Source organism: Peromyscus leucopus, chromosome 23 (genome assembly GCF_004664715.2).
Source record: "Peromyscus leucopus breed LL Stock chromosome 23, UCI_PerLeu_2.1, whole genome shotgun sequence".
NCBI classification, from domain to species: Eukaryota; Metazoa; Chordata; class Mammalia; order Rodentia; family Cricetidae; genus Peromyscus; species Peromyscus leucopus.
Window position 1 is genome coordinate 21,504,096 of NC_051082.1, and position 23,596 is coordinate 21,527,691.

The 23,596-nt window shown below is 46.3% G+C and overlaps 1 protein-coding gene across 1 annotated transcript; it reads left to right on the forward strand.

The window, feature by feature from the left end:
- Positions 1 to 2,463: 2,463 nt before the first annotated feature.
- LOC114689230 (glycosyltransferase 1 domain-containing protein 1-like) lies at positions 2,464 to 15,925 on the forward strand. Its single transcript, XM_028863602.2, has 5 exons — positions 2,464 to 2,542; positions 3,314 to 3,349; positions 4,212 to 4,268; positions 14,749 to 14,844; positions 15,608 to 15,925. The coding sequence occupies exons 1-5, from the start codon at positions 2,464 to 2,466 to the stop codon at positions 15,706 to 15,708; spliced, it is 369 nt and encodes a 122-aa protein (XP_028719435.2). The 3' UTR covers positions 15,709 to 15,925.
- The last annotated feature ends 7,671 nt before the right edge of the window (positions 15,926 to 23,596 follow it).

Here is a 23,596-nt window from a genome sequence, read left to right on the forward strand (position 1 = left end):
AGAGTACGAATATTAAGATTCCATTTTTAAAATAACGTGGTAGAGAACTATTTACTTCATATGACTAATTATTTGATATGAAAAAGCCAGCATCCTTTTAGGCACATACTCTCAAATAGGCGTGTCTCTGTAAGAGACCCATTTTTATAGAATAAAACGGAAAAAGGGGCAGGGAGGGGATGACAAGGTTCAGGGGTGGGCTCAGCTGTAGCGCACCTGCCTAGAATCCACCAAGGAGAGCCTGGGGCTTAGCTTGATGCTGTCACAGTACTTGATGAGGGGTGGAGGCATGGCTCAGTGGTACAGCACTTGATCTCCGACTGCGAGCATCACAAGATAAGGGAAAAGGCAAAGGAAAAGAAAGACCTCAGCTACAAAAAAGACCTCTTGTTCTTTGGTTAATATAATAAAAAGGCATCATACCTTCTGCACGTGGAAACCACATTAAATGTTCTTGTAGCGGATGCAGAATCCAGGGCTCCACGTTCGTTTTGAAATTACAAAAATGACTCCTGATTGTAGCTTTTTTAAAAGAACAGTAACGAATTGCTAAGAGGAAATCGCCACCCATGCACACAATGCACACAAGTTGTTATCAGGCCGATCACACACAGATCGGCACTTCTCAGGGAGGTTATTTACCTTTTTCCTACTCTTTGTCATATAAAATCTCTTACCAATCAAGGAGGGAAAATAACACCGTTAAAACAAGGTGGGGTTTCGCCCTGAAAGCACACACGAGTGAGACACGGAAGGTGTTTATAACTGGGCTTGGATGTAATTCGGTGGGTAGCATGCCCCGTAGCACGTGCTCAACCCCGAGTTCCATCCCAGCCCCACAAAACCTTGGTGCTCCTCCGCAATGCAAGCAGCCTGGGCTATAGGAGGTCCCATCTTTTTTTGGGGGGTGGGGCGGTTTCGAGACAGGGTTTCTCTGTGTAGCTTTGGAGCCTTTCCTGGAACTCACTTGGTAGCCCAGGCTAGCCTCGAACTCACAGAGATCCGCCTGCCTCTGCCTCCCGAGTGCTGGGATTAAAGGAGTGTGCCACCACCACCGGCTCCATTTTTTTTTGTTTTGTTTTTTTTTGTTTTTTGAGACAGGGTTTCTCTGTGTAGCTTTGCACCTTTCCTGGAACTCATTCTGTATTCCAAGCTGGCCTCAAACTCACAGAGATCCACCTGGCCTGACCTCCTGAGTGCTGGAATTAAAGGCGTGCGCCACCACTGCATGGCAGGAGGTCCCATCTTTTTTTTTTTGTTTTTTTGTTTTTCGAGACAGTGTTTCTCTGTGTAGCTTTGAGCCTTTCTGGGACTCACTTGGTAGCCCAGGCTGGCCTCGAACTCACAGAGATCCGCCTGGCTCTGCCTCCCGAATGCTGGGATTAAAGGTGTGCACCACCACCGCACGCAGAAGGTCCCATCTTAAACCAACAAATAAACAGCCTGAGATAGAAATATGGTCCTCCATATGGAATCCCATATGGAGAGGCTCTGAGCCTGAAGATGAGAGGCCTGGGATCCTGGCAAGAGCCAGGTTCAGGGCATGGCACAGGTCTGTGGAGAGACAAGTCAGTACGGAGGTTGTGGGCAGGAAGGTCAGTCTTGAGAAAGTCCTGCTCTGAAGCACCAAGTCCAAGACCACAGCCTGCAATGTGGGTTCACCTAGCACACCTTTGAGCTTGTTATTATTTTCACATTTATGTGCTAGCGAGGTGGGGTGCCACAGGGTAACTTGCCTGTCTCCGCTCCTCATTCTATTTTATTTTTTTTTTGTGAAAGGTCTCTATTACCTTCTCTAAGTAGGAGATTTTCATTGTGTTTTGTTTTGCTTTGAGACAAGGCTATAGCCCAGGCTGGCCTCAAACTCGAGGTGACCCTCATGTTTTTTAGTATCCAAAGTGATGAAATTACAGACAGGACACCACTGTGCCAAGCTGAGAGTGATTTTTTTTTTAACACTTCCTCTTTAAAGGCTTGGGATTTCAAGGGATCCCAGGGATCCCCGTATCCTCTGTACAGTGTCTTGAGTGGGCCAGCGAAAGCTTTGGTGGGCCAGTGGCTCAAAGGGTTAAATTGGAGTGAACCTCAGTGTTCTAGAACAGAAACTGCTTTTCCTCAGACCTGCGGCTGGCTCCTTTCCACGGAATGTCTGCCTGGCCGGTCTGTATCACCACCGCACGCATGTTCCCCAAACTGGTAAATCAGTTTGAGGACCAGTATGTGTACCCCTTATAGTGCCAGGGCCTTGCTTCATTACCAGTAGCGCTGTGCCCCCGACATATATGTATATGTGTGCCTGTATGTGTGTGTGTCGTATGTACGTACACACACGACAGAAATGGTGACCTCCGGCTTCAGGTGTCCCTTCCCGCCTTCATCAGAATATTTCGGTTACAAGATAAAAAGTTACACGGTGTTGGTCCCACACAGCTCACCTCCAGGGAAATATTTTTGACCACGACCATGGGCATCTTCGAGTCCCTCTTGCTATGGGACAGAGGATTTCCTGCCCCTCTCCCAGCGCCCACCTCTGTGTTCAAATGTGTCACTTAACGATTATTAGCCCCCTGTCTCCAGGACCTGGAGACATGGACTCTTTGCCCTCCAGTGGCTTCGTGCCCTTTCATCAGGGAAGCCACAAAGAATGAGAAGTTGGCATCTTGGCACAAAGGGGGGAAGAAGAGAAGGAAGAGGAGAAAGAATAGAACTGAAGGAGAGGAGGAGGGGAAAGGACAGGAGGGGGGAGGGAGAGAAGGAGAGAGGGAGGGAGCAGAAGAGGGACCGGGCCTCTGCCTGGATTCTGGAAACACGAGGGCATTGCTATGTCTTGAGGTCACCTGTTTCTCACTGGCCACCATGTGCTCTTGGGTCTCTCCTACCTCCTCCTCCTTTCCCCCACCTGCCTCTCCTGCTTCCCTTTCCTTTCCTCTCCCAGTCCTCTCTCCTTTTCTTCCTCCTCATCCTCCTCCTCGGTCCTGGGGGATGAGGTATACCTTTTTCCAGTTAGGGACATTTGGCTCAATGGCTCTTCCCCACCCTCCTCGGCCTCAGCCTCCACAGCAGCACTCTGAACCTCAGAGACTCTCCTGCTGACAGCCCCCTTGAGGATGCATTAAGTGGGAGGATTTCTTTCTTTGCTCTTCTTAGAGACACAAAACCCATTTAGAGTGGAAGTAACTCTGTACCCCTAACAAGCCCTTGTGGGTGACTTCGAGACGGTTCCCAACGGGTATTTAATTATCTTGATCTCTAAAAAGCATAGAATGGTTGGATCATCAAACTAACCTTCCCCCTTTTCTTTCCCTTTCAAAAGCCACATGCTACTGGAAGATCTTTGTCCAGAGTCAAGGTAAGAATTTTAAAAATATACATACATATATATGTATATGTATGTGTATGTATAATTTATTAAAATGCATATGCAATACATATACAATTATTGCATTTATTTCACTCATCTATGTTCATGTATACACCACTGCACACATGTGAAAGCTAGAGGACAACTTTCAGGACTCGGTTCTCCTCTCTTTTCTTTTTTTCTGTCTTTTTTCTTTTTCTCAAGACAGGGTTTCTCATTGTATCCCTGGCTATCCTGGAACTGACTCTGTAGGCCAGGCTGGCCTCGAACTCAGAGATCCACCTGCCTCTGCCTCCCCAGAGCTAGGATTACAGGCGTGCACTATCACCACCTAACTTGGTTCTCTCTTTCAACCTTCCTCTCTCTGCCTCCCTTATTTCAGAGCCCTCTTCTGTACACCAGGCTTCCACTGGAACTTGATGCAATCCTCCTGCCTCCAGCCACCTAGGTGTTGGTTACAGGCATGAGCCATCACTCTTGGCTGAAATATTTGTGGTTTTTGTTTTCTTTTTAAACAACAACAACAAAAGTTTAACTTAAATCCATCTGAGGAGATGACAGAGTGCATGGTGAATTGAGAAATTGGAGGTGAAGGTGAGCCTTTACCCAGTATGGTAGAGTTCAAGTGCGATGTTTCAGAAGACTTTCCTGAGTCTCTTCAAAGAGCTCAAGTCTGTACCGCCCAGTGGGATGGTGGTCCAGCAGCATGGGGCGTCCCTGGCATTCACATATGCACCCAGTCTCTTTGCTGAGGGGCCCATGACACTCCATTGTAGTGCTCAGGAAGTTGAATGGATTCCTACGAACCAAAAACTTCACTTTTTTTTCCTTTCATATTCCTTTCCACCAGGAATTGCAACGATACCAAATGCCAACTTTAACTGGAACACCTTCCTCCAGCAATCAGGTAAGGTATGGCTCCCTTTCCTGGATGCTTGCCATCTGCCATTTTGCTGGACCCTGCTTTTCTCTGTCTATAATGCTTTGATCCACAGTAATGGGGCTGTGTGTGACCTCCTTTCTCCACACATTTGCCCAGATGTTTTCTTAGGAGGCAGTCCCAATAGCTGGTTTCTGGGAGAGACTGTACACTTGATCTGAGCTCCCAGGCATCTTGCGAGACGGTCACCTGGTAGGGTGGCATCAGGACACAGCCGGATGGTGGTGTGGGGGAGGGGCTTTTCCCAGCCTCTGGTGGAATTCAGAGAAACTTAACCACTTGGGCTCCCACCCATGGTGTGTGAAACAAGCTCAGCAGTGATGCTTGAACAGAAGGCTACTGTGCAGAGTCTTTTAAATATAGGCTGTCCATAAACAAGGCCTGCAGTATGTGATTTTTTTTTTTTTTTTTTTTTTTTTTTTTTTTGAGGATCAAAATTTGCAATTAGATTGCCACACCGGTTATTCTGGGTCATAAGTGCTATAAAAGGTAAAACTGTCTACTGACAATGAGATCTGAGGACAAGAATTTCTGTTTTAACCCAACATGTTTTCCCAGAGACGTCAACGCTGTTGAGTAGTGTTTAGAGTATACACATTGGGTATGTGCGAAGCTCAGAGCGCAACCTCAGGTCATCCTGAGGACCCATCCACTTTGTTGTTTGAGACAGTATCCTCTCACTGGCCTGGAGCTCACCAAGTAGTGCAGGATGGCTGGCCAGTGAGTCCCAGGATTCATGTCTCCATCTCCCCAGCACTGGGATTAAAATCACACACCCCGCGGCGCATGACACACACCTTTAAAGAGGCAGCAGAGTGAGGGCATGAGAGAGCTGAGGACAGCTCTGTGGTCGGGCCAGCCTTGGTCTCGGAACAAAACAAAACTAAAGTAAAGGAAAACAACAAACAAACAACAACAAAAAAATCCCCTATGCCTTTTTTTTTTTTCTACATGTTCTGGGATGGAATGCAGGCCCTCATACTTACAAGTCAGTTTTTACTGACTGAACATCCCCCCAGCCCCATATTTTAAGTTATCTAAACTGGGGTTCTGGAGGGGAAAGTTGAAGGAGGCTTTGCTACAAACTTCCAAGACTCAAAATGTGAAACCAGCTCCCCATCCACAGCGGACATTAAGGACACCCCAAGCCCATTTCCACTCCCAAAGTCTCACCTAAAATCTCCACCACAGATTGCACGTCAGCTTCAGTTTCAGTTGAAAAGAAAAATCCCAAGCATTTTATTAGAAAAAAATTTCCGTAGCTCGTTCATCAATCCTATGACAGCAGCGTGGCTGTTCTCGGCGTTACAAATGAACCCCTGAGACCCCACTGCTTCTTCATGTCAGCATGTGGGTGCAATTCTTCAGGACTTGGGGGGCGGCGGCTTTAAATTGCCTGCCTTAAGGTTATTTCAGTTTCGATATATTATAGGACACGATGGAGGCGTAACTGAGACCCATAATCCCAAAAGCCGAGTGGCTTTTCATCAAACCCCTTAGTCTCGGGCTGATGGTTGGGCTTGCCATTGAGTGGCAACAGAACAGCCAATAGATCTAAAATACTCCACTGAAGGCATTTCCCACAGGCTGACTTGGCTACTGCTCCATCTCAATGTGAACCATTAGAAATTCTGCCCGCCGGTAATCTATGGTGCAGGGAGACCCTGGCTGTGGCTGGGGTAGCTGATTACAGGAGGAAGACAGTGAACCAGGGGAGCTATTAGAATTCTTCTGTGAGTTTGACAATCAGGTGTGAGTTCCCACTTGTACCTGTGATCGTCTCTGTTGAGTTTTGGTCTTGGGGGCGATGGCCTGGCCTATTAGCCCTGCTCTGTCTCACTGGGCTTCTGGAGTTTGTGTGACCTCAGATTGTGACCTCCTTTGTGCCTCAGATGATGAGAACAGAAGATGTGGAGGATTTGATATGGGCTCTTAGTGATCAGTGCCCTCTAAGTTTTTTTTTTGTTTTGTTTTGTTTTTTTTGAGACATGGTTTCTCTGTGTAGCTTTGGAGCTTGTCCTGGAACTTGCTCTGTAGACCAGGCTGGCCTGGAAATCACAGAAATCCACCTGCCTCTGCATCCTGAGTGCTGGGATTAAAGGCGTACACTACTGTGCCTGGTCATCTGATGCTATTTATTTAAAAAATTATTTTTATTTTACGTGCATGAATGCTTCATCTGCACATATGTCTATGTACCATGTGCATACAGTACATGTAGAATTCAGGGAAGAGAGCATCAGATCTCTGTTATTGGAGTTAGAGATGTTTGTGAGCCACCATATGGGTACTGGGAATTAAATCTGAGTCTGCCATAAGAACAGTCAGTGCTCCTAACCACTGAGCCATCTCTCTGGACCTGATACCACTTTTGTTTTTGTTTGTTTTTGAGACAGGGTTTCTCTGTAGTTTTGGTGCCTGTCCTGGATCTCACTCTGTAGACCAGGCTGGCCTTGAACTCACAGAGATCCAACTGGCTCTGCCTCCCGAGTGCTGGGATTAAAGGCGTGCGCCACCATCACTGGACCTGATACCACTTTTATGGTGCTGTCCCTTACCAGCATGCTGCAGTTTCTGACACTGCTCAGTCATGGATCTCCCAGCCCTAGCTCACAAATCAATGCTGCATCTGTTCAGACATCAAGCCAGTTCTATGCCACCAGACTCCATATTCAAACAGATCATGAGCACTAGCAGTTAGGTGGCTTAAGGGCCGTCCACAGAATTGCAGTGGTTTTCCCTGTGCTCCTTATGGCTGGCTCCTCTGATGAGGCTATGAGTGCCTATACCAAGCTCCTTGCGTGGTCAGTGAGGTTCCCTGTTCCTTTCCAAGTACATGTCCAGTGTGTTATGACACACTGTTGCTGCATTTTTTGCTTATAACTGGCAAGAACCTACACATCGGCCGGGCGGTGGTGGCACACGCCTTTAATCCCAGCACTTGGGAGGCAGAGGCAGGTGGATCTCTGTGAGTTCGAGGCCAGCCTGATCTATAGAGTGAGTTCCAGGAAAGGCAAAAGCTACACAGAGAAACCCTGTCTTGAAAAAAACAAAAAACCAACCAACCAAACAAAACAAAAGAACCTACACATGAAGGACCTCACCGCCATCAAAACCAGAACCACAGAAAGAGGAAGGCTTATCCATGAGGCTACTCTCTCTAGATTTCAGTTTTCCACTGTCCTACCTTTTCCTGTTGTTGTGAGAAAACACCCAGAAAAAAACAAAAACACAAACAAACAAAACAAAAACCCAGCAGCTTAGGAGAGAAAGGGCTTATTTCAGCTTACAATTCCAGGTGACAGCCCATTTTGAGGTGGACATCATGGAAAAACTTGAAGCAGCTGGTCACACCACAGTCACCATCAAGAGCAGAGTGAAAAATGCCTGGCCACTTACATTCAGTTTACTTTCTCCCTCTCTATAACAGTCCAAGAGCCAACCCAGGGAATGGTACTGCCACAGTGGGCTGGGTCTTCCCGCCTCAACACAATCCCCATGGATATATCTACAGGCAGCCTCTACAATCCCCCACTGAGACTCTTCCCAAGATACATTCCGGAGTGTGTCAAGTTGCCAAACTAACCACCATCCATTTTATTATTTTCATTATATTACTTATTTTATCTCATTTCTCCCCTCTCCAAACACACCCCCACAACTCCTACATGTGTTGCTCACTGTCTGTCTTCCTCCCCCTCCCTATTCCTCTTCCTTCTCCTCTAGACAAGATCACAGGTAGCCCAAGGTGCCTTGAATTTGCTATACAGTAGGGCTGGTCTTGAACTCCTGATTCTTCCCAAGTGCTGGGATGACAGATGTGTACCACCATGATTGACTCTTCTTCCACCTCCCCCACCATGCCTGACTCCCCCCCCCCACTCTCTCAACCCTATTTGTTTTTCTATGCGATGGAGACCCTAACATCCTAAAACCCATGCCCCATCTATTCCTAAGAAAAGCCACTTTGGTTTTCCTATGGGTGAAGGTGCTACCGGATCTCCATTCTTTATACAGCCATGAATCAAGATACTTTTTTTAAAATCTAGACTCCAGTCAGCATCCTGCCCTCAGCTGAAGTTCTTCAAGCCTTTCCTTCTCACCCATACAGTTGAGGGGTAGGAGATGTGCCAAGGCAGGGTATTCTGGAGTGATCTCGGCACTCAGAAGCAAGGGCCGAAGGTTCTTCAAAAATTCGAGTCTACTCTGAGCTATATAGCTAGTTCCTGGCCAGCTAGGGCTACGTCAGACCCTGCTCAAGAAACAAAACAGAAAAATGATGGAAGAAGTGTTAATGCGGAGGATAGGAAGCCCCAGCAACTGGCATTTCACTCTCCCAGCTGTTCTCAGGTGTGATCAGATAGCATCGTGTTTCGTCTGTCATTGGAAGCGGATGCTAGACCACCAAAAAAAAAAAATGTATTTTGTTTTAAAGCTAAAAATACCATTCTGCTGGCCACCGAGCTATATTAAATACACGCATGCCTGTGTACCTGCCAGGGCTGGGCTCACACCTGCCTCAGCCTAACCCGGTGTGTGAGGATACAGGCAGACTCTAGGCACAGGCTCTGACTTCAACAGTGAACAGAAGTCACTCAAGCTTTAGGTAGCACCTGCTTTACCCATGCCTCTGCAAGCCAATCTCTTTGTGCTCCCTTTGAAAAACTACGAACACACACAACACTTTCCCTTCAAGCCACCAAGGGCTAGGGGGTGCCTGCCAAGTCACTTAACTAGACCGGTGGTTCCCAAGCCTCCTAATGCTGCAGCCTTTTAACACAGTTCCTCCTGCTGTGGTGACCCCCGCCCCCAACCTCAAGATTATTTCCGTTACTACTTTATAACTGCAATTTTGCTACTGTTATGAATTGTAATGTAAATACTTTTGGAGGGAGAGGCTTGCCAAAGGGTCAAGACCCACAAGTTGAGAACCACAGCACTGGAGTCCAAGTGTGCTGGACTCTAGCCCTTGGTTCTGTGGTTGTTTTTTTTTTTTTTTTTTTTTTTAGCGTTTCATTCTGTCTGAAAATGAGCCTTCTATCTGTGGGCAGGACACAACCAGGTTCTTCTCTGAATTTCCTTTCTTCGTTCCCTCCCCCACATTTTTATTTCCTGAAGACGACCAGGCATGGAATGCCCTCGTCTGTCATTCTCTAATTTAGTTTCCTGAATTCTCATTACATTTAATCTCCAGCCCAGCAAAAAGATTTGAGAGGCGCAACGGATATAGGATTAACTCCGTCTCCTCCAGGGTCTTCTGGGGCAGGAGGCTCAAAATCAATTTAGAGAGTTGGGGGGTGAGCACTTTACTGAATAGAAAACACCAAGGTACCTTGCCTGTCGTCAGTCTGAAGCGCACAGTTTTATTTTATTTATTTTCATTTGAATAGCTTATTTTTGAGACAGGGTCTCATGTAGCCCAGGATGGCCTTACACTTGCTATGTAGCTGAGGATGACCTTGAACTTCTAACCCCTCTGCCTCACCTGAGTGCTAGCATTGTGGGCATACATCGTCGTACCTGGTTTATACTCCGCTGGCAAGTGGATGCAGGGCTTCCTCCAAGCTAGACAAGCCCTCTAATTGTTCTATAGTCCCATCTATTAGATTTTGGAGGCAGTTTAAAGAGACAGGAGACAGAAGGAGACAGGATTCTGACCTTTCAACAGATGGGTCTGTGTTTATTGGTGCACACAGTGAGGGAACAGACTCTTTCTCTCAGGGAAGAAAGGGCAGAAAGAATTGTATGGTGTAGCTCACATTTCCTTCCTGAAATTCCTGCCTCCCAGAGTTGCCTGCTCAAGGCAAGACAGGCTTTCCAACAGATGACCAAGCAAGGTCCAACAAGATATCTGCGACCTTGTAGGAACCCCGTTTCTAGGCGAGGAATTCTATCATTATCCACCTGAAGTCTGAAGTGTGTGTGTGTGTGTGTGTGTGTGTGTGTGTGTGTGTTTAAATTTTTTTGTTTGCTTTTTGTTGTTTTTTCGAGACAGGGTTTCTCTGTGTAGTTTTGGTGCCTGTTCTGGATCTCACTCTATAGACCATGCTGGCTCGAACTCACAGAGATCCACCTGCCTCTGCCTCCCAAGTGCTGGGATTAAAGGTGTGTGTCACCACTGCCCAGATATGTTTAAGTTTTTAAAATTTTATTTTTATTTATGTGTGTGTTTTTCTTTGTGTGAATAGGATATACCATGTGCATGCCTGGTGCCATAGAGGCCAGAGGAGAGCATCAGATCCCTGAACTGGAGTGTCAAGTGGTTGTAAGCAGCTATATGGGTAGTGGGAACTTATCCCCTGTCCTCTGTAGGAGCAATCAGTTCCCTTAACCACTGGGGTCTCTCCAGCCCCTACAGCATGTTTTTATTGTGTGTGAATACTGCATGTGGCACACAGACATCATGGGTTCTCAGCTGCAAGATGGTGCATATCTTCCTCTAACTAACAGGCAGCATCCTGTGGAAATCAGAGATAAGGTCCATGGAGCAGCCTCTTTCCAGGGCTGTCTTTCCAAGCCATCTGGGTCATCTCAGAAGGTACAAGGCTAGATTTCCCCAGTACCTCCCAACTGGGCCAAGAGGTGTTCAAGCAGTTGTTTCGAGCAGGTGACTCATGTGAACAGGAAGGAATTAATGTCCTCATCACCCATGTCACACAGGGACACAGAAGAGTCATTTTTACCAGGTGCCAGGTCTCCCCAACCTCCCAGAATGTCATCTTGGTGCAGCATTTGGCGTACATATTTATATTTTTCCCCCATTTTCTTTTTAAAAATATTTATTTATGGGGTTGGAGATTTATCTCAGTGGTAGAGCGCTTGCCTAGCAAGTGCAAGGCCCTGGGTTTGGTCCTCAGCTCCGGAAGAAAAAAAAATTTATTTATGTATTTTTACATATATGAGTGCTCTAATTGCATGTATTTCTGCCTCACAGAAGAGGCCATCTGGTCCTATTACAGATTGTTGTGAGCCACCATGCGGGTGCTGAGAATTGAACTCAGGACCTCTAGAAGAGCAACCAGTGCTCTTAACAGCCGAGCCATCTCTCCAGCACCTTTTTTCTCCCATTTCAATGAGACCACTTTCCCATCTTGGGAGTCCTCGTGGCTCTCCCGCTGCCTGCCTGCCTTGTCCTCTTCTTCCTCCCATGGATTTGAACACATTTCCCTACATTGAGAGTGTGAGCACATTGGAGCCATGTTTCACTCTGGATTGGATAGCTAGCTTGTCCTGTCGCTGATTGTCGTTTTTGAATATATTAACTCCTGTGTATGCCCACATGCTGTAGATGCATCTATTGTAGCAATGGGGTTGTGTGTGTGAATACACAACCCCTGTGTGCTGGACTGAGACTTTCTGCTTTAGCAAAAAAGGATCCTCATTTCCACCATGTATAGAATTATATTTCCTCTGAAATTAATAAGCAAGTTTTTTTTTTAAGGTGCTTTTGATCTCTGTCCCCAAGCAGACCTTCAGTCTGAGGCTCAGGCAGACATTAGCAGCTCTTCCCTGGGCATGAAGGCTTGGGCTGCTTTCTCATCCTGACCTCTCCTCCCCTTAGATTTTATTAAGGAGAATAGCTTATCATTTATTAAAGACAATCACTTGACTCCTGACCTTGGATTCCGGTGCCTGAATTCCAATTCTCCGACCTTGAGACCACATTCTATCCGTAGCTTCTGGCTCAGACTTTAGTCAAATATGCATTTGCTAAGGTTTATCTACTAAGATTAGGTAGGAAATCCAGAGTATTGGTGGAAAAATATAGAACCCTCAAAACAGCTTAGTGATATTATCAAATTTAATTCAGCAACTGTAGTAACTTTTTTTTGATATTGATATAAAAGTAGTAACTTTTTAAACAACATATTAATTATGCATGAAATGTATGTATATGACATATGATGACATTTTCATACATAGATAATGTTTTATTATTTATTTATTTGTTTTGGTTTTTTGAGACAGGGTTTCTCTGTGTAACAGCTCTGGTGTCCTGGAACTCACTGTGTAGCCCAGGCTGGCCTTGAACTCAGAGATCCATATGCCTCTGCCTTCTGAGTGCTGGCATTAAAGGCATGAACCACCACCACTCTGGCCATGTTTTATTATTTTTTCAAGATTTTTATTTTAGTTTTAAATATGCATGTATATCTGTGTGTGGTTATGTGCACGTGTGTGCAATGCTCAAGGAGGCCAGCAGAGGGCATTGGATCCTCTGGAGCTGGAGTTGCAGACCCTTGCAAGTGGCCTCATGAGTGCTAAACTAAACTTGGGTCCTTTGCAAGAACAGTAAGAACTCTTAACCACCATGCCATCTCTCCTGCCCCAACATATAAAGTTTCTTGATCATATTCAACTAGAATTTTCCTTCTTCCTTTCCTTTCTTGAGGCAGGGTTTTGTTCTGTAGCCCATGCTGGTCCTGAATTCACTGTTTAGGCTAGGCTGACCTCAAACTTGATGTTATCCTTCTGATTTAGGCTACTAATTACCAGGACTGAAGGTATATGTTACCTCACCTAGCTTAGGATTTGTGGGTGTGGGGGGGGGGGCGAGTGTGGGGGTAGCACTAGTATCAATCCAAGGTGTTCAGGTGTGCAAGGCAAACACACTACCACTGAGCTGCATCCCAGCCTTGTGATTGCTTTTAAAGCTCTGCTGGAACAAGGCTCAGAGTCTTCACGGTCAATGTGATTCTGCTCAGAGTCACTCTTGCTGTCCTCTTTGCTGACCTGGGACCCTCATGCACTTAATTAGCTACATGTATGACACATAAACCATTTTTATTCTCAAGACTCAGGTAAGCTCAGAAAATGGTTTGCATAAAAAAAAATCAGCAAATACTCATCCTCGGAGGGATAGCCCTGCACATGCATAGTTTTATGGCCAATTACACAGGCTGTAAAAGCTTATGTTTTAGACCAGGTTTTTTTTTTTCTTTCTGAGTCTATTAATAGTTGCTATTAAATCAATTATCTACCAGTTGCCATAAAACACCTCAAGATCTCCTGGTCTCAAATAACTATGGCCATTTCTCATCATTTTTGTAGGTGTGAACTGTTGTACTTTTGTGGCTCAGCTGGGCAGCCTCTGCCTGTCCCGGGCCCATCAATGCTGTTCCCTTCATGTTCTCATGTGTCTGATGCCCAGCCTTACCTCAGGTCTGGGACTTCACGCTGCCAGGATGAGTCTCATTATGAAGTCTTTTTTCCCAAGAAAGCTATGTGGCCAGATGACCAGGGAGTGATGAGGCCTCTCACAAGGAAGCATTTTGTTGGCCAGGAAAGGTTCTCACTCCATCTAGAGGCCAGGGGTGAGGAAGTCAGCTTCACTTGTCATAAGAAGAGTCACCAAGACTGGTGCCCACCGCTGGTCCTACATCATAGATTTGGCACTCCTAGGCCTTCTCTGTATTATTATTATTATTGTTGTTGTTATTCATATGTATGGGTATTTCGCCCATATGCATGTCTATGCACTACATTTATGCAGTACCCATGGAGGCCAGAAGGGGGCATCAGAGCATCACATCCCCTTGAAACTAGAGTTAGATGGTTGTAAGCCACCATGTGGGTGGTGGGAATTGGACTTCGGTCCTCTTCAAGAGCGGCCAGTGCTCTTAACTGCTGGATCACCTCTCCATCCTCTTTCCCTCTGTGTCTTTTTCAAAGCTAACGCAGACAGCTCCGTTGGTAGATTGCTTACCTAACATGCAGGAAGGCCAGGGTTTGATCCCAGCCTAAACGAGGCATGGTGGTGTATGGCTGTAGTCCTAGACTTGAGAGGTGGAGTCAAGAGGGTCATAAGTTCAAGGTCCTCAGCTACCTAACAAGTTTGAGGCCCACCTGGTCTATTATTATAGGTGATACTATCTCATATACTATCCATGAGAAACAAAATAGAAACAGATGAAAAAAAAAAAAAAACCCAAACCACTCTATAAACATATACATCTACTTTTAGAACTGTTACAATTTTCTGAGGTATAGTTGACAAATCCAACTGGCATACGCAGAAAAAACAACAGGATGGCAGCACGTATGTGTGTGTTTCCTGTTTCCAGGGACATATGCTCATACCTACCGTGCATCTGTGAATTCTTGAGGACGCTCATCCAAATGCCACTTTTCTTGCTGCATCAAGAAAAGAACACTTTTCTCCACGGGAACTGTGCCCGAGTCCCTCCTGGGACTGCTGACTCCTATCCCCAGTGATTGGGTCAGCTCTCCCAGGCCCCATCCCTCCCTCTCTATGGCAGAGACCTTGCATTTCACGGGCAGAGTGAGGCTCAGGTCTACCCATGCTTGGAGAAGCTAATGCGTGGCAAGGCAGTCAGAGGACATGCAAGAAGTAGGAAGGCCAACGTGGGGACCTCTGGTCTGCATGTCACGGTGATGTCACTGCTGTTGCATAACTTTAGCTGTATCCTCCATTCTTACATTGCAGAGATTGACCAAAGTGCAGACAACCTATATGTATTCCTGGTAATATGCGGACTCAGGCCTGTAAAGGATCCTCTGTACTTGGTAGACGCGTTCTCAGGTATGTAGTCCAGTGTCCCCCTTCCTCCTGTGGATTTGTGAATAGAGATGTGTCTTGTTTGGTCTTGTGTTCTTACTGGCTGGCCCCAGCTGGCCTTGAACACCCAATCCTCCTGCTTCAGATTCTCAGGTTCTGGGATGACACTGTGAGCCACCTTGCCTGGTGGGATCATATTTCCTTTTTTCCTTTTTTGCTCTTTGCATATAAGCAGAACCATTTCTAGATGATCACTTTGGAGACAGCTGGAAGGGTAATTTATTGGATTACTTTATTGTAGACTTGTAGCTTCAGGTATGAAGGATGGCAGAAAAATTGGAAATAATTATAAGGCTAAAAGAGTGTTTTAAAAATCCTATCACTTTTTTGTTATAAATATCCCCTTATTTTTATGTGTTTGTGTATGAGTACGCAGTGCCTGTGGACACCCTGTTCCAGAACTGGCATTCCAGGCAGTTGTGAGCTGCCGTGTGGGTGCTGGGTACCAAATTCTGATCCCACTGCAAGAGAAGCAAGTGCTCTTAACCACTGACCCATTGCTCTGGCCCCAAAAGAAACAAATCTTCAAGTAAGAGCATAAAATACCTCATATAGGCTAAAGAAATGAAATCGATCCTGTTTAGCATGGTTGAATGCTTAATGACCTAAGAGTACAACACATAGCCTGGAGTAATTTGTAGTTAAGCCGAATTGTTTTCTTAGCTGTGACTTGAAGCCATGTTAGGTCCATTCAACGTCTTTTTTCTTCTTTCTTTTTCTTCCCAAGAATGGCATCAAGAAGAGCCCAATGTTTACATGGTGATTGTAGGTCCTGAGGTGAGTCCATGTGCTGTGAATGCCTACCTGATGGCTGCTTTTTCCTACTGATTTTGTTTTCTTATTTGTGTGTGTGTGTGTGTGTGTGTGTGTTTATATGTGTGTATGCTTGTGTGTGAGTGCAGTTCCTACTGGGACCAGCAGAGGGCATTGAATCCCCTAGATCTGGATTCAAAGGTGGTTGTCAGGTGCCCAGAATGGAACTCGGGTTCTCTGTAAGGGCAGTACACACCCTAACTGTGAAATCATCTTTCCGGCCTCTCTTCTATTGACTTACAATGTATTTTCTAAAACTAGTTTATGTTCCTCTTCTATATATCTAGGTGTTTGTTCTCTTTGAGGCACTGAAGTAAGTTTGCCTTTTTATGACATTTTTTTTTATTTATTATGTTCTGTACAGGCGTGGTCATGTGTCTACAGCACACATGTAGAGGTCAGAGAACAACCTTAGGGAGTCTTTCTACTGTGTGGGTCCCAACGATTGAACTCAGGTGTCAGGCTTTGTGGTAAACCCTTCTATTACTGAACTGTCTCCTTGGCTCATAATTTGCCTTTTTAAAAATGAAAAGCATGGGGCTGAAGAGATGGCTCAGCCATGAAAAGCACTGGCTACTATTCCAGAGGACCTGGGTTTGGTTCTTCGCACCCACATGGCAGCTCACAATGATTTGTAACTTCAGTTCCAAGGGGTCCAACATCCTCATCTGGCTCTTTGGGCATTGCACACATGCATACATACATGCAAAACAGGCATAAATGTAAAAATATTTTTAAAAAATGGAAGTAACCTGGGTCATCTCAGGGGTACAGCACTTGTCAGACTTGCATGTGCAAGGCTCTGGATTCAGTTCCCAGAACCACGTGGATGAGAGAGAGAGAGAGAGAGAGAGAGAGAGAGAGAGAGAGAGAGAGAGAGAGAGAGAACGAACTAAAGATTGTAGCTGTTCACCTTTATGGCTGACTTACTGTAAAGATTACAACTAATTAAATTAATTTACTATTACAAAGGATAATTGGATAATTCTTATGGGAAAACTGGTGGTTCATGTAAAGAGGAACGGATTTAAAAGTATATAAGCCAAACCCAAACTCTATGTATAGTCTGATGTATTTTGAAACCCTTTAACTGCTCAAACTGTGAACTCGGACTGCTCTTGAACCCAGCATCAGATCCAGCCTCTGGCCTCTGTGGACTTTCATTTGCCCCAAGCAGTTTGAAAAACAGAGTGGACTCCATACTCCTAGCCCGATGGGATCCACATGGCCATGAGAACTCTGCCTTCATGTGGCCTTTGTTCCAGGCTTTCCACTATGCGCCTTTTCCTCCAAATTCCTCTGCTGAAATCCTTTCTTGCAATGTGATGAGAGGAGGTCTCGGGGAGGTAACTGTATCAAGGGGATGGAGGGAGCCCTCAGCAGTGTGTTTAGTGCCCTTATAGAAGAAGTTCCGAGGGCGATGCCTTGACTTTTTCATTGTGTGTGGACACAGCAAGAGGCCACCACCTATGAACCAGGAAGCATACCTCATCAAATGCTCAGCCTGCTAATGCTTCTAGCCTCTGCGACTCTCTGCTAAGTTTGTTGGTCACCCAAGTTGTAGTACATCACAGCAGTAGCTTATCTGAGCTAAGACAGAGAGAAATCGTCTGTGGCGTTGAGTGAGGTTCTCATCTGTGCAGTGTGAGCCGCCTCTCCCACCACCTTGTTTTGTTTGGCCAGGTGGTGACAGGCAAGCTGGGAGGGCTTGCTAACTGACACCCTGATAGAGAAGGTATTCACAAACCGCGGAAACTAATGTATACACGTCGTCCATCTTGGCCAACCAGTGAGATTATGGGCGTGATTGACAGGAACATGGGTGGCCCAAAGGCAGCTAGTTCCAACGCCAACAATCCCACCCAGCCTGGGCGATGATGCATCCCTGAGGCTTCCTGCCCCACTTGCAGACAGCTCCTCCAAAGAGTCTTCTCTTCCCTGGCTACCGCTTCCCTGCTTCTGGGACCTCAGGAGGCCCAGTGAGTCCGGTGACTCCCCTGTGTCTTTTCTAAGCCTCCCGCCTCCATCCAGGAGGAAGCGCTTTCATTGGTAGGAAACAGATTCTCCATTGTATTAACCAAGTAGCTGGCCTCACTTTCGCTCACTGGTTTAGAAACACACCCCCAGTGTCTAGTGACCACTATACACAAACTTTCAGAGCCTCATTTATTGGTCTTATTCTAGTGCCCCGCAGACCTTCCCAGCTTGCACAGCTGTTCCACGTGTTCTCATTGCCTTTGGAAATAATTGTGTTTACCTAGAATGAGGCCAGGGATGCTAAAAAAGGCAAATGAGAGGGGGAGGGGCTGGTAAAATGGCTCCGTGGGTAAAGGTGCTTGCTGCTAAAGCCTGTTGGCCTGAGTTCAATCCCAGGGAATCCACATAAATGGCAGGAGAGAAAACAAATCCCAAATGTTGTCTGATGGTACATGTGCAGCCAATTGAAAACAGACACACACACACACACACACACACACACAACACACACACCACACACACACACAATCAAGGACTAGGATCTGTATAGCCATGCCAGAGGCCACAGCGAGAAGAGATCTCATGTTCATCTCATGATATAATACACATGTAGCGTTAGAAGTCCCGCATCTTCAGAAAAATCCCAACATTTTTAAAAGTTCAGAGTCTCTTAACTGTGGCTTCCTATAAAATTCAAAATAAGTCACACACTTCTTATTTGAAGAGGGAAGAACCGGGGTACATGTTAGACCACAGCAAAACCGAACTCCAACAGTGTAAATAGTTCTGTGTCCGACCACCTGGCGTCTCCATCATGAACCAGGCTCCAAAGGGCTTGGACAGTCCCAGCTCTTTGGTTCTGCATTACAGGACACACTGCCTGTCCGTCATACTCCAGTCAGCTTCACCCACACCTGCCACCGTCCCTAATGGTCACTCCATCATCTGGCATCTCCAATATTCTGGGGTCTTCCTTGAAACTAAGGCTTCACCCTCACCGGTGATGTCTCTCATTGCCAAGCCTCGGCTTCTTTCTGTGAACCCCTCAATCCTGGGGTCGCCACCCGCAACTGAGGCTGCACCTTTCCCAGCATCCCTCTTTCTGGCTCCTTTAGGGACCCTGCCTCTGCCCCCCCCCCTGGCATCATAGGGACAGGACTGGTGTGAGGCACTCACCAGATCCTGTTCAGTACAGGGTGGGTGGGTGGGAGTGAAGATGAGATGGGCGGGGCTGAACAGCAACTGTCACAACACAAGAGGATTCAAAACTGTTTATGTATACACGATTTATTTTCTAGATTTACCTCATTTCCCTATGCATATGAGTGCTTGACCTGCATTATGTATGGTGCAGCAAGCGTATGGGTGTCGGGTGCTTGCCGAGGTCGCACTACTATTATCTGCTGTCTCTGTGTCGTGAGAAAAGCTGGGCCATGTGGCTGTATGGTGACTTTGGGAACAACTACCTGGCTGCTCCCGAGTTAACCACGTGCCTCAGTTTCCCCATCTGCAAAGCAGGAATGACTGAAGACAGTAGTACCTGCCTCCAGTTTCCTATGGGTAAAACTCATAAAAAAAAAGCAGTTCCTGTCCTCAGGGTAGTGTCCTGTGGATACAGAAGGGACTGTTATAGCCAACATTCTCTTTCTGTTCTCACTGCCAGGATCCTCTGACTGCTGGGATGCTACAGGATGCTCTGAGCTCAGCTTGGGTTTTCTCTAATGCTCCTTTGATCTCTCAGTTCCCACATTTGAGAGGAGCATGTGTTCTGCTCACAAGGCATCTTGGCTGGTACCTTCCCCGGCTCTTTGATAAGGCGCGCTGGAGGCCGGAACGTTTGCTTTGGGCATGATGGCTTAATGACTTTGCCCAGTAACTTCTTACAGCAGAGATTATTTCCCTAAGCCCGAGAGTTGAAACAATATATTTTGTTAGGAAATAAACACCCTCGGAAGGAGGAAATGAGAATTTTTCTCTGCGCTTTCAATGCATTTTTTTTTTCCCTTTAAAAATTTCATTAACAACAATCCCTCTTCCTTTCCTCTTTACCTTGTTTTTGTTCCACGCGCGCTTCACTAAGAGATTTGAAAATGAACTGACGTGGAAAGTAAACCCAGAGAAAGCCAGAGCCAATTGAAGTTTCATCTTACGACGACTCGCTCCTGGCTCCTTAGCTACGCTCTAGCTTTGCATTCAGCAAAATGACTCAGAACACGACTTGTTTCTTTGACAAATTATCTTTCCCTCAGTAGTCCATCACCAGAGCCAAAGCATGTTAACAGAGACAAAAAGAAGATGGCTGGCTGAAGTAACTAACCCCACGTACAATAGTAACATGAAAATTGACGCGTAGCGCGAAAGGCTTTCAGTTTTTACTTATTTTTAGTTGTGTGCGTATGTGTGTTTGTGCGTGTGCATGGCATGGTGCACGTGTCTAGAGGTCACAGGACAACTTTCCGGGGTGGGGGTGTCCCAGGGATCAAGCTTAAGTCGCTGTGCTTGGGGGCAAGCACCCCGGCCATTGAGCCATCTGGCCAGTCTAGGAGGCTCTCACTGGAGGGTTGTAATAGGGTCTAGTTGCTTAGGATAATTGGAGGATGAGGGTTCGGGGATGGGAAGTGGAAAGGGAATCCTCATGCACAGGACTATGTTCTAGTCACTGTGTGGGATCCAGGCAAGGAGACAGGTGCAGAGGAAAGAGAGGCAGAGCTCTCCTAGACAGTGACCCCCGGTGGCAGGTAGACGGATAGCTGGGGAGGGGAGTGGTGCGTCCAGCCAGGACAGTCAGGGGGATTAAAAGCATTTCAGAGATATGGCACCAGTTCATCCTGGAAATAAACTCCTGGAGACTGTTGGGGCAAGGGTTGCCCAGAGGGGGAAGTAAGGAAGGTGGGCAGTGAATTTCAAGAAGCCTTTATAGTGTGTGTGTGTGTGTGTGTGTGTGTGTGTGTGTGTGTGTTTGTGTTTGTGTTTCTTTGTGTTCTTGAGGACAGGTCCTTCTCATTGTTCCAGGTGGCTTCACAGATCTGGCAATAGGCAGAGCTTCCCGTGGATCGAGGGTCAGGTATGATCCACATTCCATGTGCGTGCTCCCGACCCCCTCAAGTAGGATTTCATTGAGTACTGGACACTGCAGATATATATGCCTTTTTATATTTTTATGTACTTCCACTGTTCTTTCTATAGTTACTGTGTGTGCATTTGCGGGTCGTGTTCTATGCGGCCAGACTGCAATGTGTGTCGGGATGCCGCCATAGGACACTGGAACTTACACGACCGGGTGTGACTCTCCAGTGCTGGTGATTCATGGGACGATTTGATACCTGAGGCTTCGCCTACTCGGAAGAGGCAGCCAGTGCGCTTAGACGCAACGTTCAAGCTCCCTCGTGAGAGTGTACACTAGTCGAGTTTGTGAATTAATCGTTGGGTTCTCTCGTGTGCCATACTGCTGACCAGTGTACGTGTCTTATGGGTTGCAACTGCAAAACTCCTCCTCTACTCCAGATGACTATGAACCACACATTCATGCTCGCACGCCCTCTTGTCCGTCTGCAACACCTTGATCATGGGATCCCTTTCCAACTGGTTTGCAACCGAATCAAAGCAGTACCAACAGAGAAACCCTACAGATAACCGATGCCATTGGTCTAGTTCCTACGGGCATACTAGAGCACCCATGAATATATGGAGAACGAGAGACGACCGCTCCCCAGCAATGGGCATTCGCCCTCGCTCTGTAAGCGACTACGGGTGAAGTTCCAAGAGACTGCCCGTCTTACGAGGGCCTCCTGCCGCTGTTTGGGCAAATCTCCTCGATAAGGATAAACCACATCGTTTGACATAGCGATTGTGAAGTTCATGATGGAGCTGATCAAACCCCCAAGCGCTTCAGCACATATTCTCTGGCACTGAGACTTAAGGTGGTCTAACGAGTAGTAATTCTAAGTTTGTTTACCGCAGCTGAAACACGTCCAGCAATATGTAGTTCGATTCACTCAACTTAGTCGACCTCTCTCTCATGCAGCTCATATTCTGCACCGGAGTGAAATTCACACAAAATACTTATGACACTACTAAAATTAGCTGTCATTCGACTACATATAATAAGATTAGCACTTCAAGAACTACACCTGACAGCACTTGTAGTTTCGCAGGCTTAGACCCGAGGATGAATTGTTAGTATAGCCCACAGCCTACCTCAAGCCTCCTATATAGAGTGATGCTTGGCAGGCAACTGACGCAGCGGGAAATGTATTCACAAGTGTTGTACCCTCCAGCCTCTTAACGCCCTAACGAGAAACATCGTGATAATGAGTTTCTCTATGTATGATCTGTCTGTTCACAGGCTGCATCCTTTATATTGGGTCGCTCGCTTGGCGGCATCTTGCGACTTCAGGAGCCCATAGCAGTGCGTTGTGTGTAGTAGAGCATAGCAATAGAGGTCTAATGGCATTTGGGTAAATGAGAAACAAGGGAGTCTGCTATTCCTGAGACGGAATGGAGCAAGGTGGCAGAGGGGCTGCTGGCCTCGCTCGCATTGGAAATCTGGGTTCCAACCTCTTCAGTCTTGGGTACTCTTGAAGACAAATGTTAGTTTTGCTTTCAAAGAACTAAAAAGAAGATTCGTAAAAAATGGCTATATATAGGTATTATTCCATGATGAGCTGGTATGCAGTCTGCTTAGCGATAGCCAAGTTATGACATTATAGATCGTCTCATATAGTGCTAGCTGCGCAATTTAATCTTGGTGTTTACTCCTCTCTCCCCACGCTCCGATGCTTCTCATTCTCTTTTCACCATCAACTCTCTCTCTTTCGTCAATGCTGCCGCTCTTGTCGAATCACGTACATGAACCGGTTACGTTCTAAGAACGTCATGTAGGGCGATTCTTGTTGCTAACTGCTACTCAATTCTCTCTCTCTTCTCAGAACTGGAGGGTAATCATTATAGAATAAGACTATAGATTGACGTCCTATGTTGTTAAGATCCAGGCGTCTGCAGGGCAACATATATTTCTATTCTTTCAACAGATCCACCTCGCCTTGCTTTCAACGGTATTGGAATGTGGCATTGTGGTCCATGTGTCACTTTATCTCCTCAATCGCCCTACATTTTTTATAAAATTTCACAGTTTTAATATATCTTACCTTCTAGGTGCTTGTTAAGGTTGGTGGTGAGGAGGAAGTTCCCAAATTGTATTCTAGCCGGTGCTATGAGATGGTAACCTAGATGATATGCCTACGGGGGCTAGCGGGCCCAAACGCTGGCTTCATGACCCTCTCCAGAGCGGCGATCCTATTCGACCGCTATGCTGACTGAGAGAAGAAATATCCGGTTTTGTCGTGTGGAGCTTCACACAGGTCTGTGGTTTTTACTCAATTGTTAGTATCCGGGGAGGTAATGTGTTAACACAGTTCAAAGGAATTGGCGCCATTCGTGGGTTGGTAATGGATCGCAGTCAGCGACGTGACGACGACTGGTTCAAGAGAGAAAGTCTGTCTGGATGTTCAGGTGTTTAGATCATGGATAGGATCATTCAGGATGAGGGAGGCATTTATGATGTAGTTAAGGAGCTAGATTGATTAAAGACGGCTTTAGAGGAGTGAGTTGACCCTCTGGCATGCTACCGATGCAGCAAGACTGAACTTTCACTACCGTTCTGTTACACCAGGGGAGTGGAACCTTTCGACTACTTGGCATGGATTTCGACATCCTCGAAACGATACCGCCCCTGAGTAGGGGTCGTTGTGGAGCTATTCAAGCAGCATGGTCTGTGCCATGTCATCCCGTCCCCACGGTGGCACCTACAGCCATCACTCGTGGTTCTCCATGGGCTAACTCATTTAGTCTTGTTTTTTACTTTTTAAATGTAAGTTTTTATTATGTTTCCATTCATGCACAATTTGTGGGATAGGTCCTAGTGATA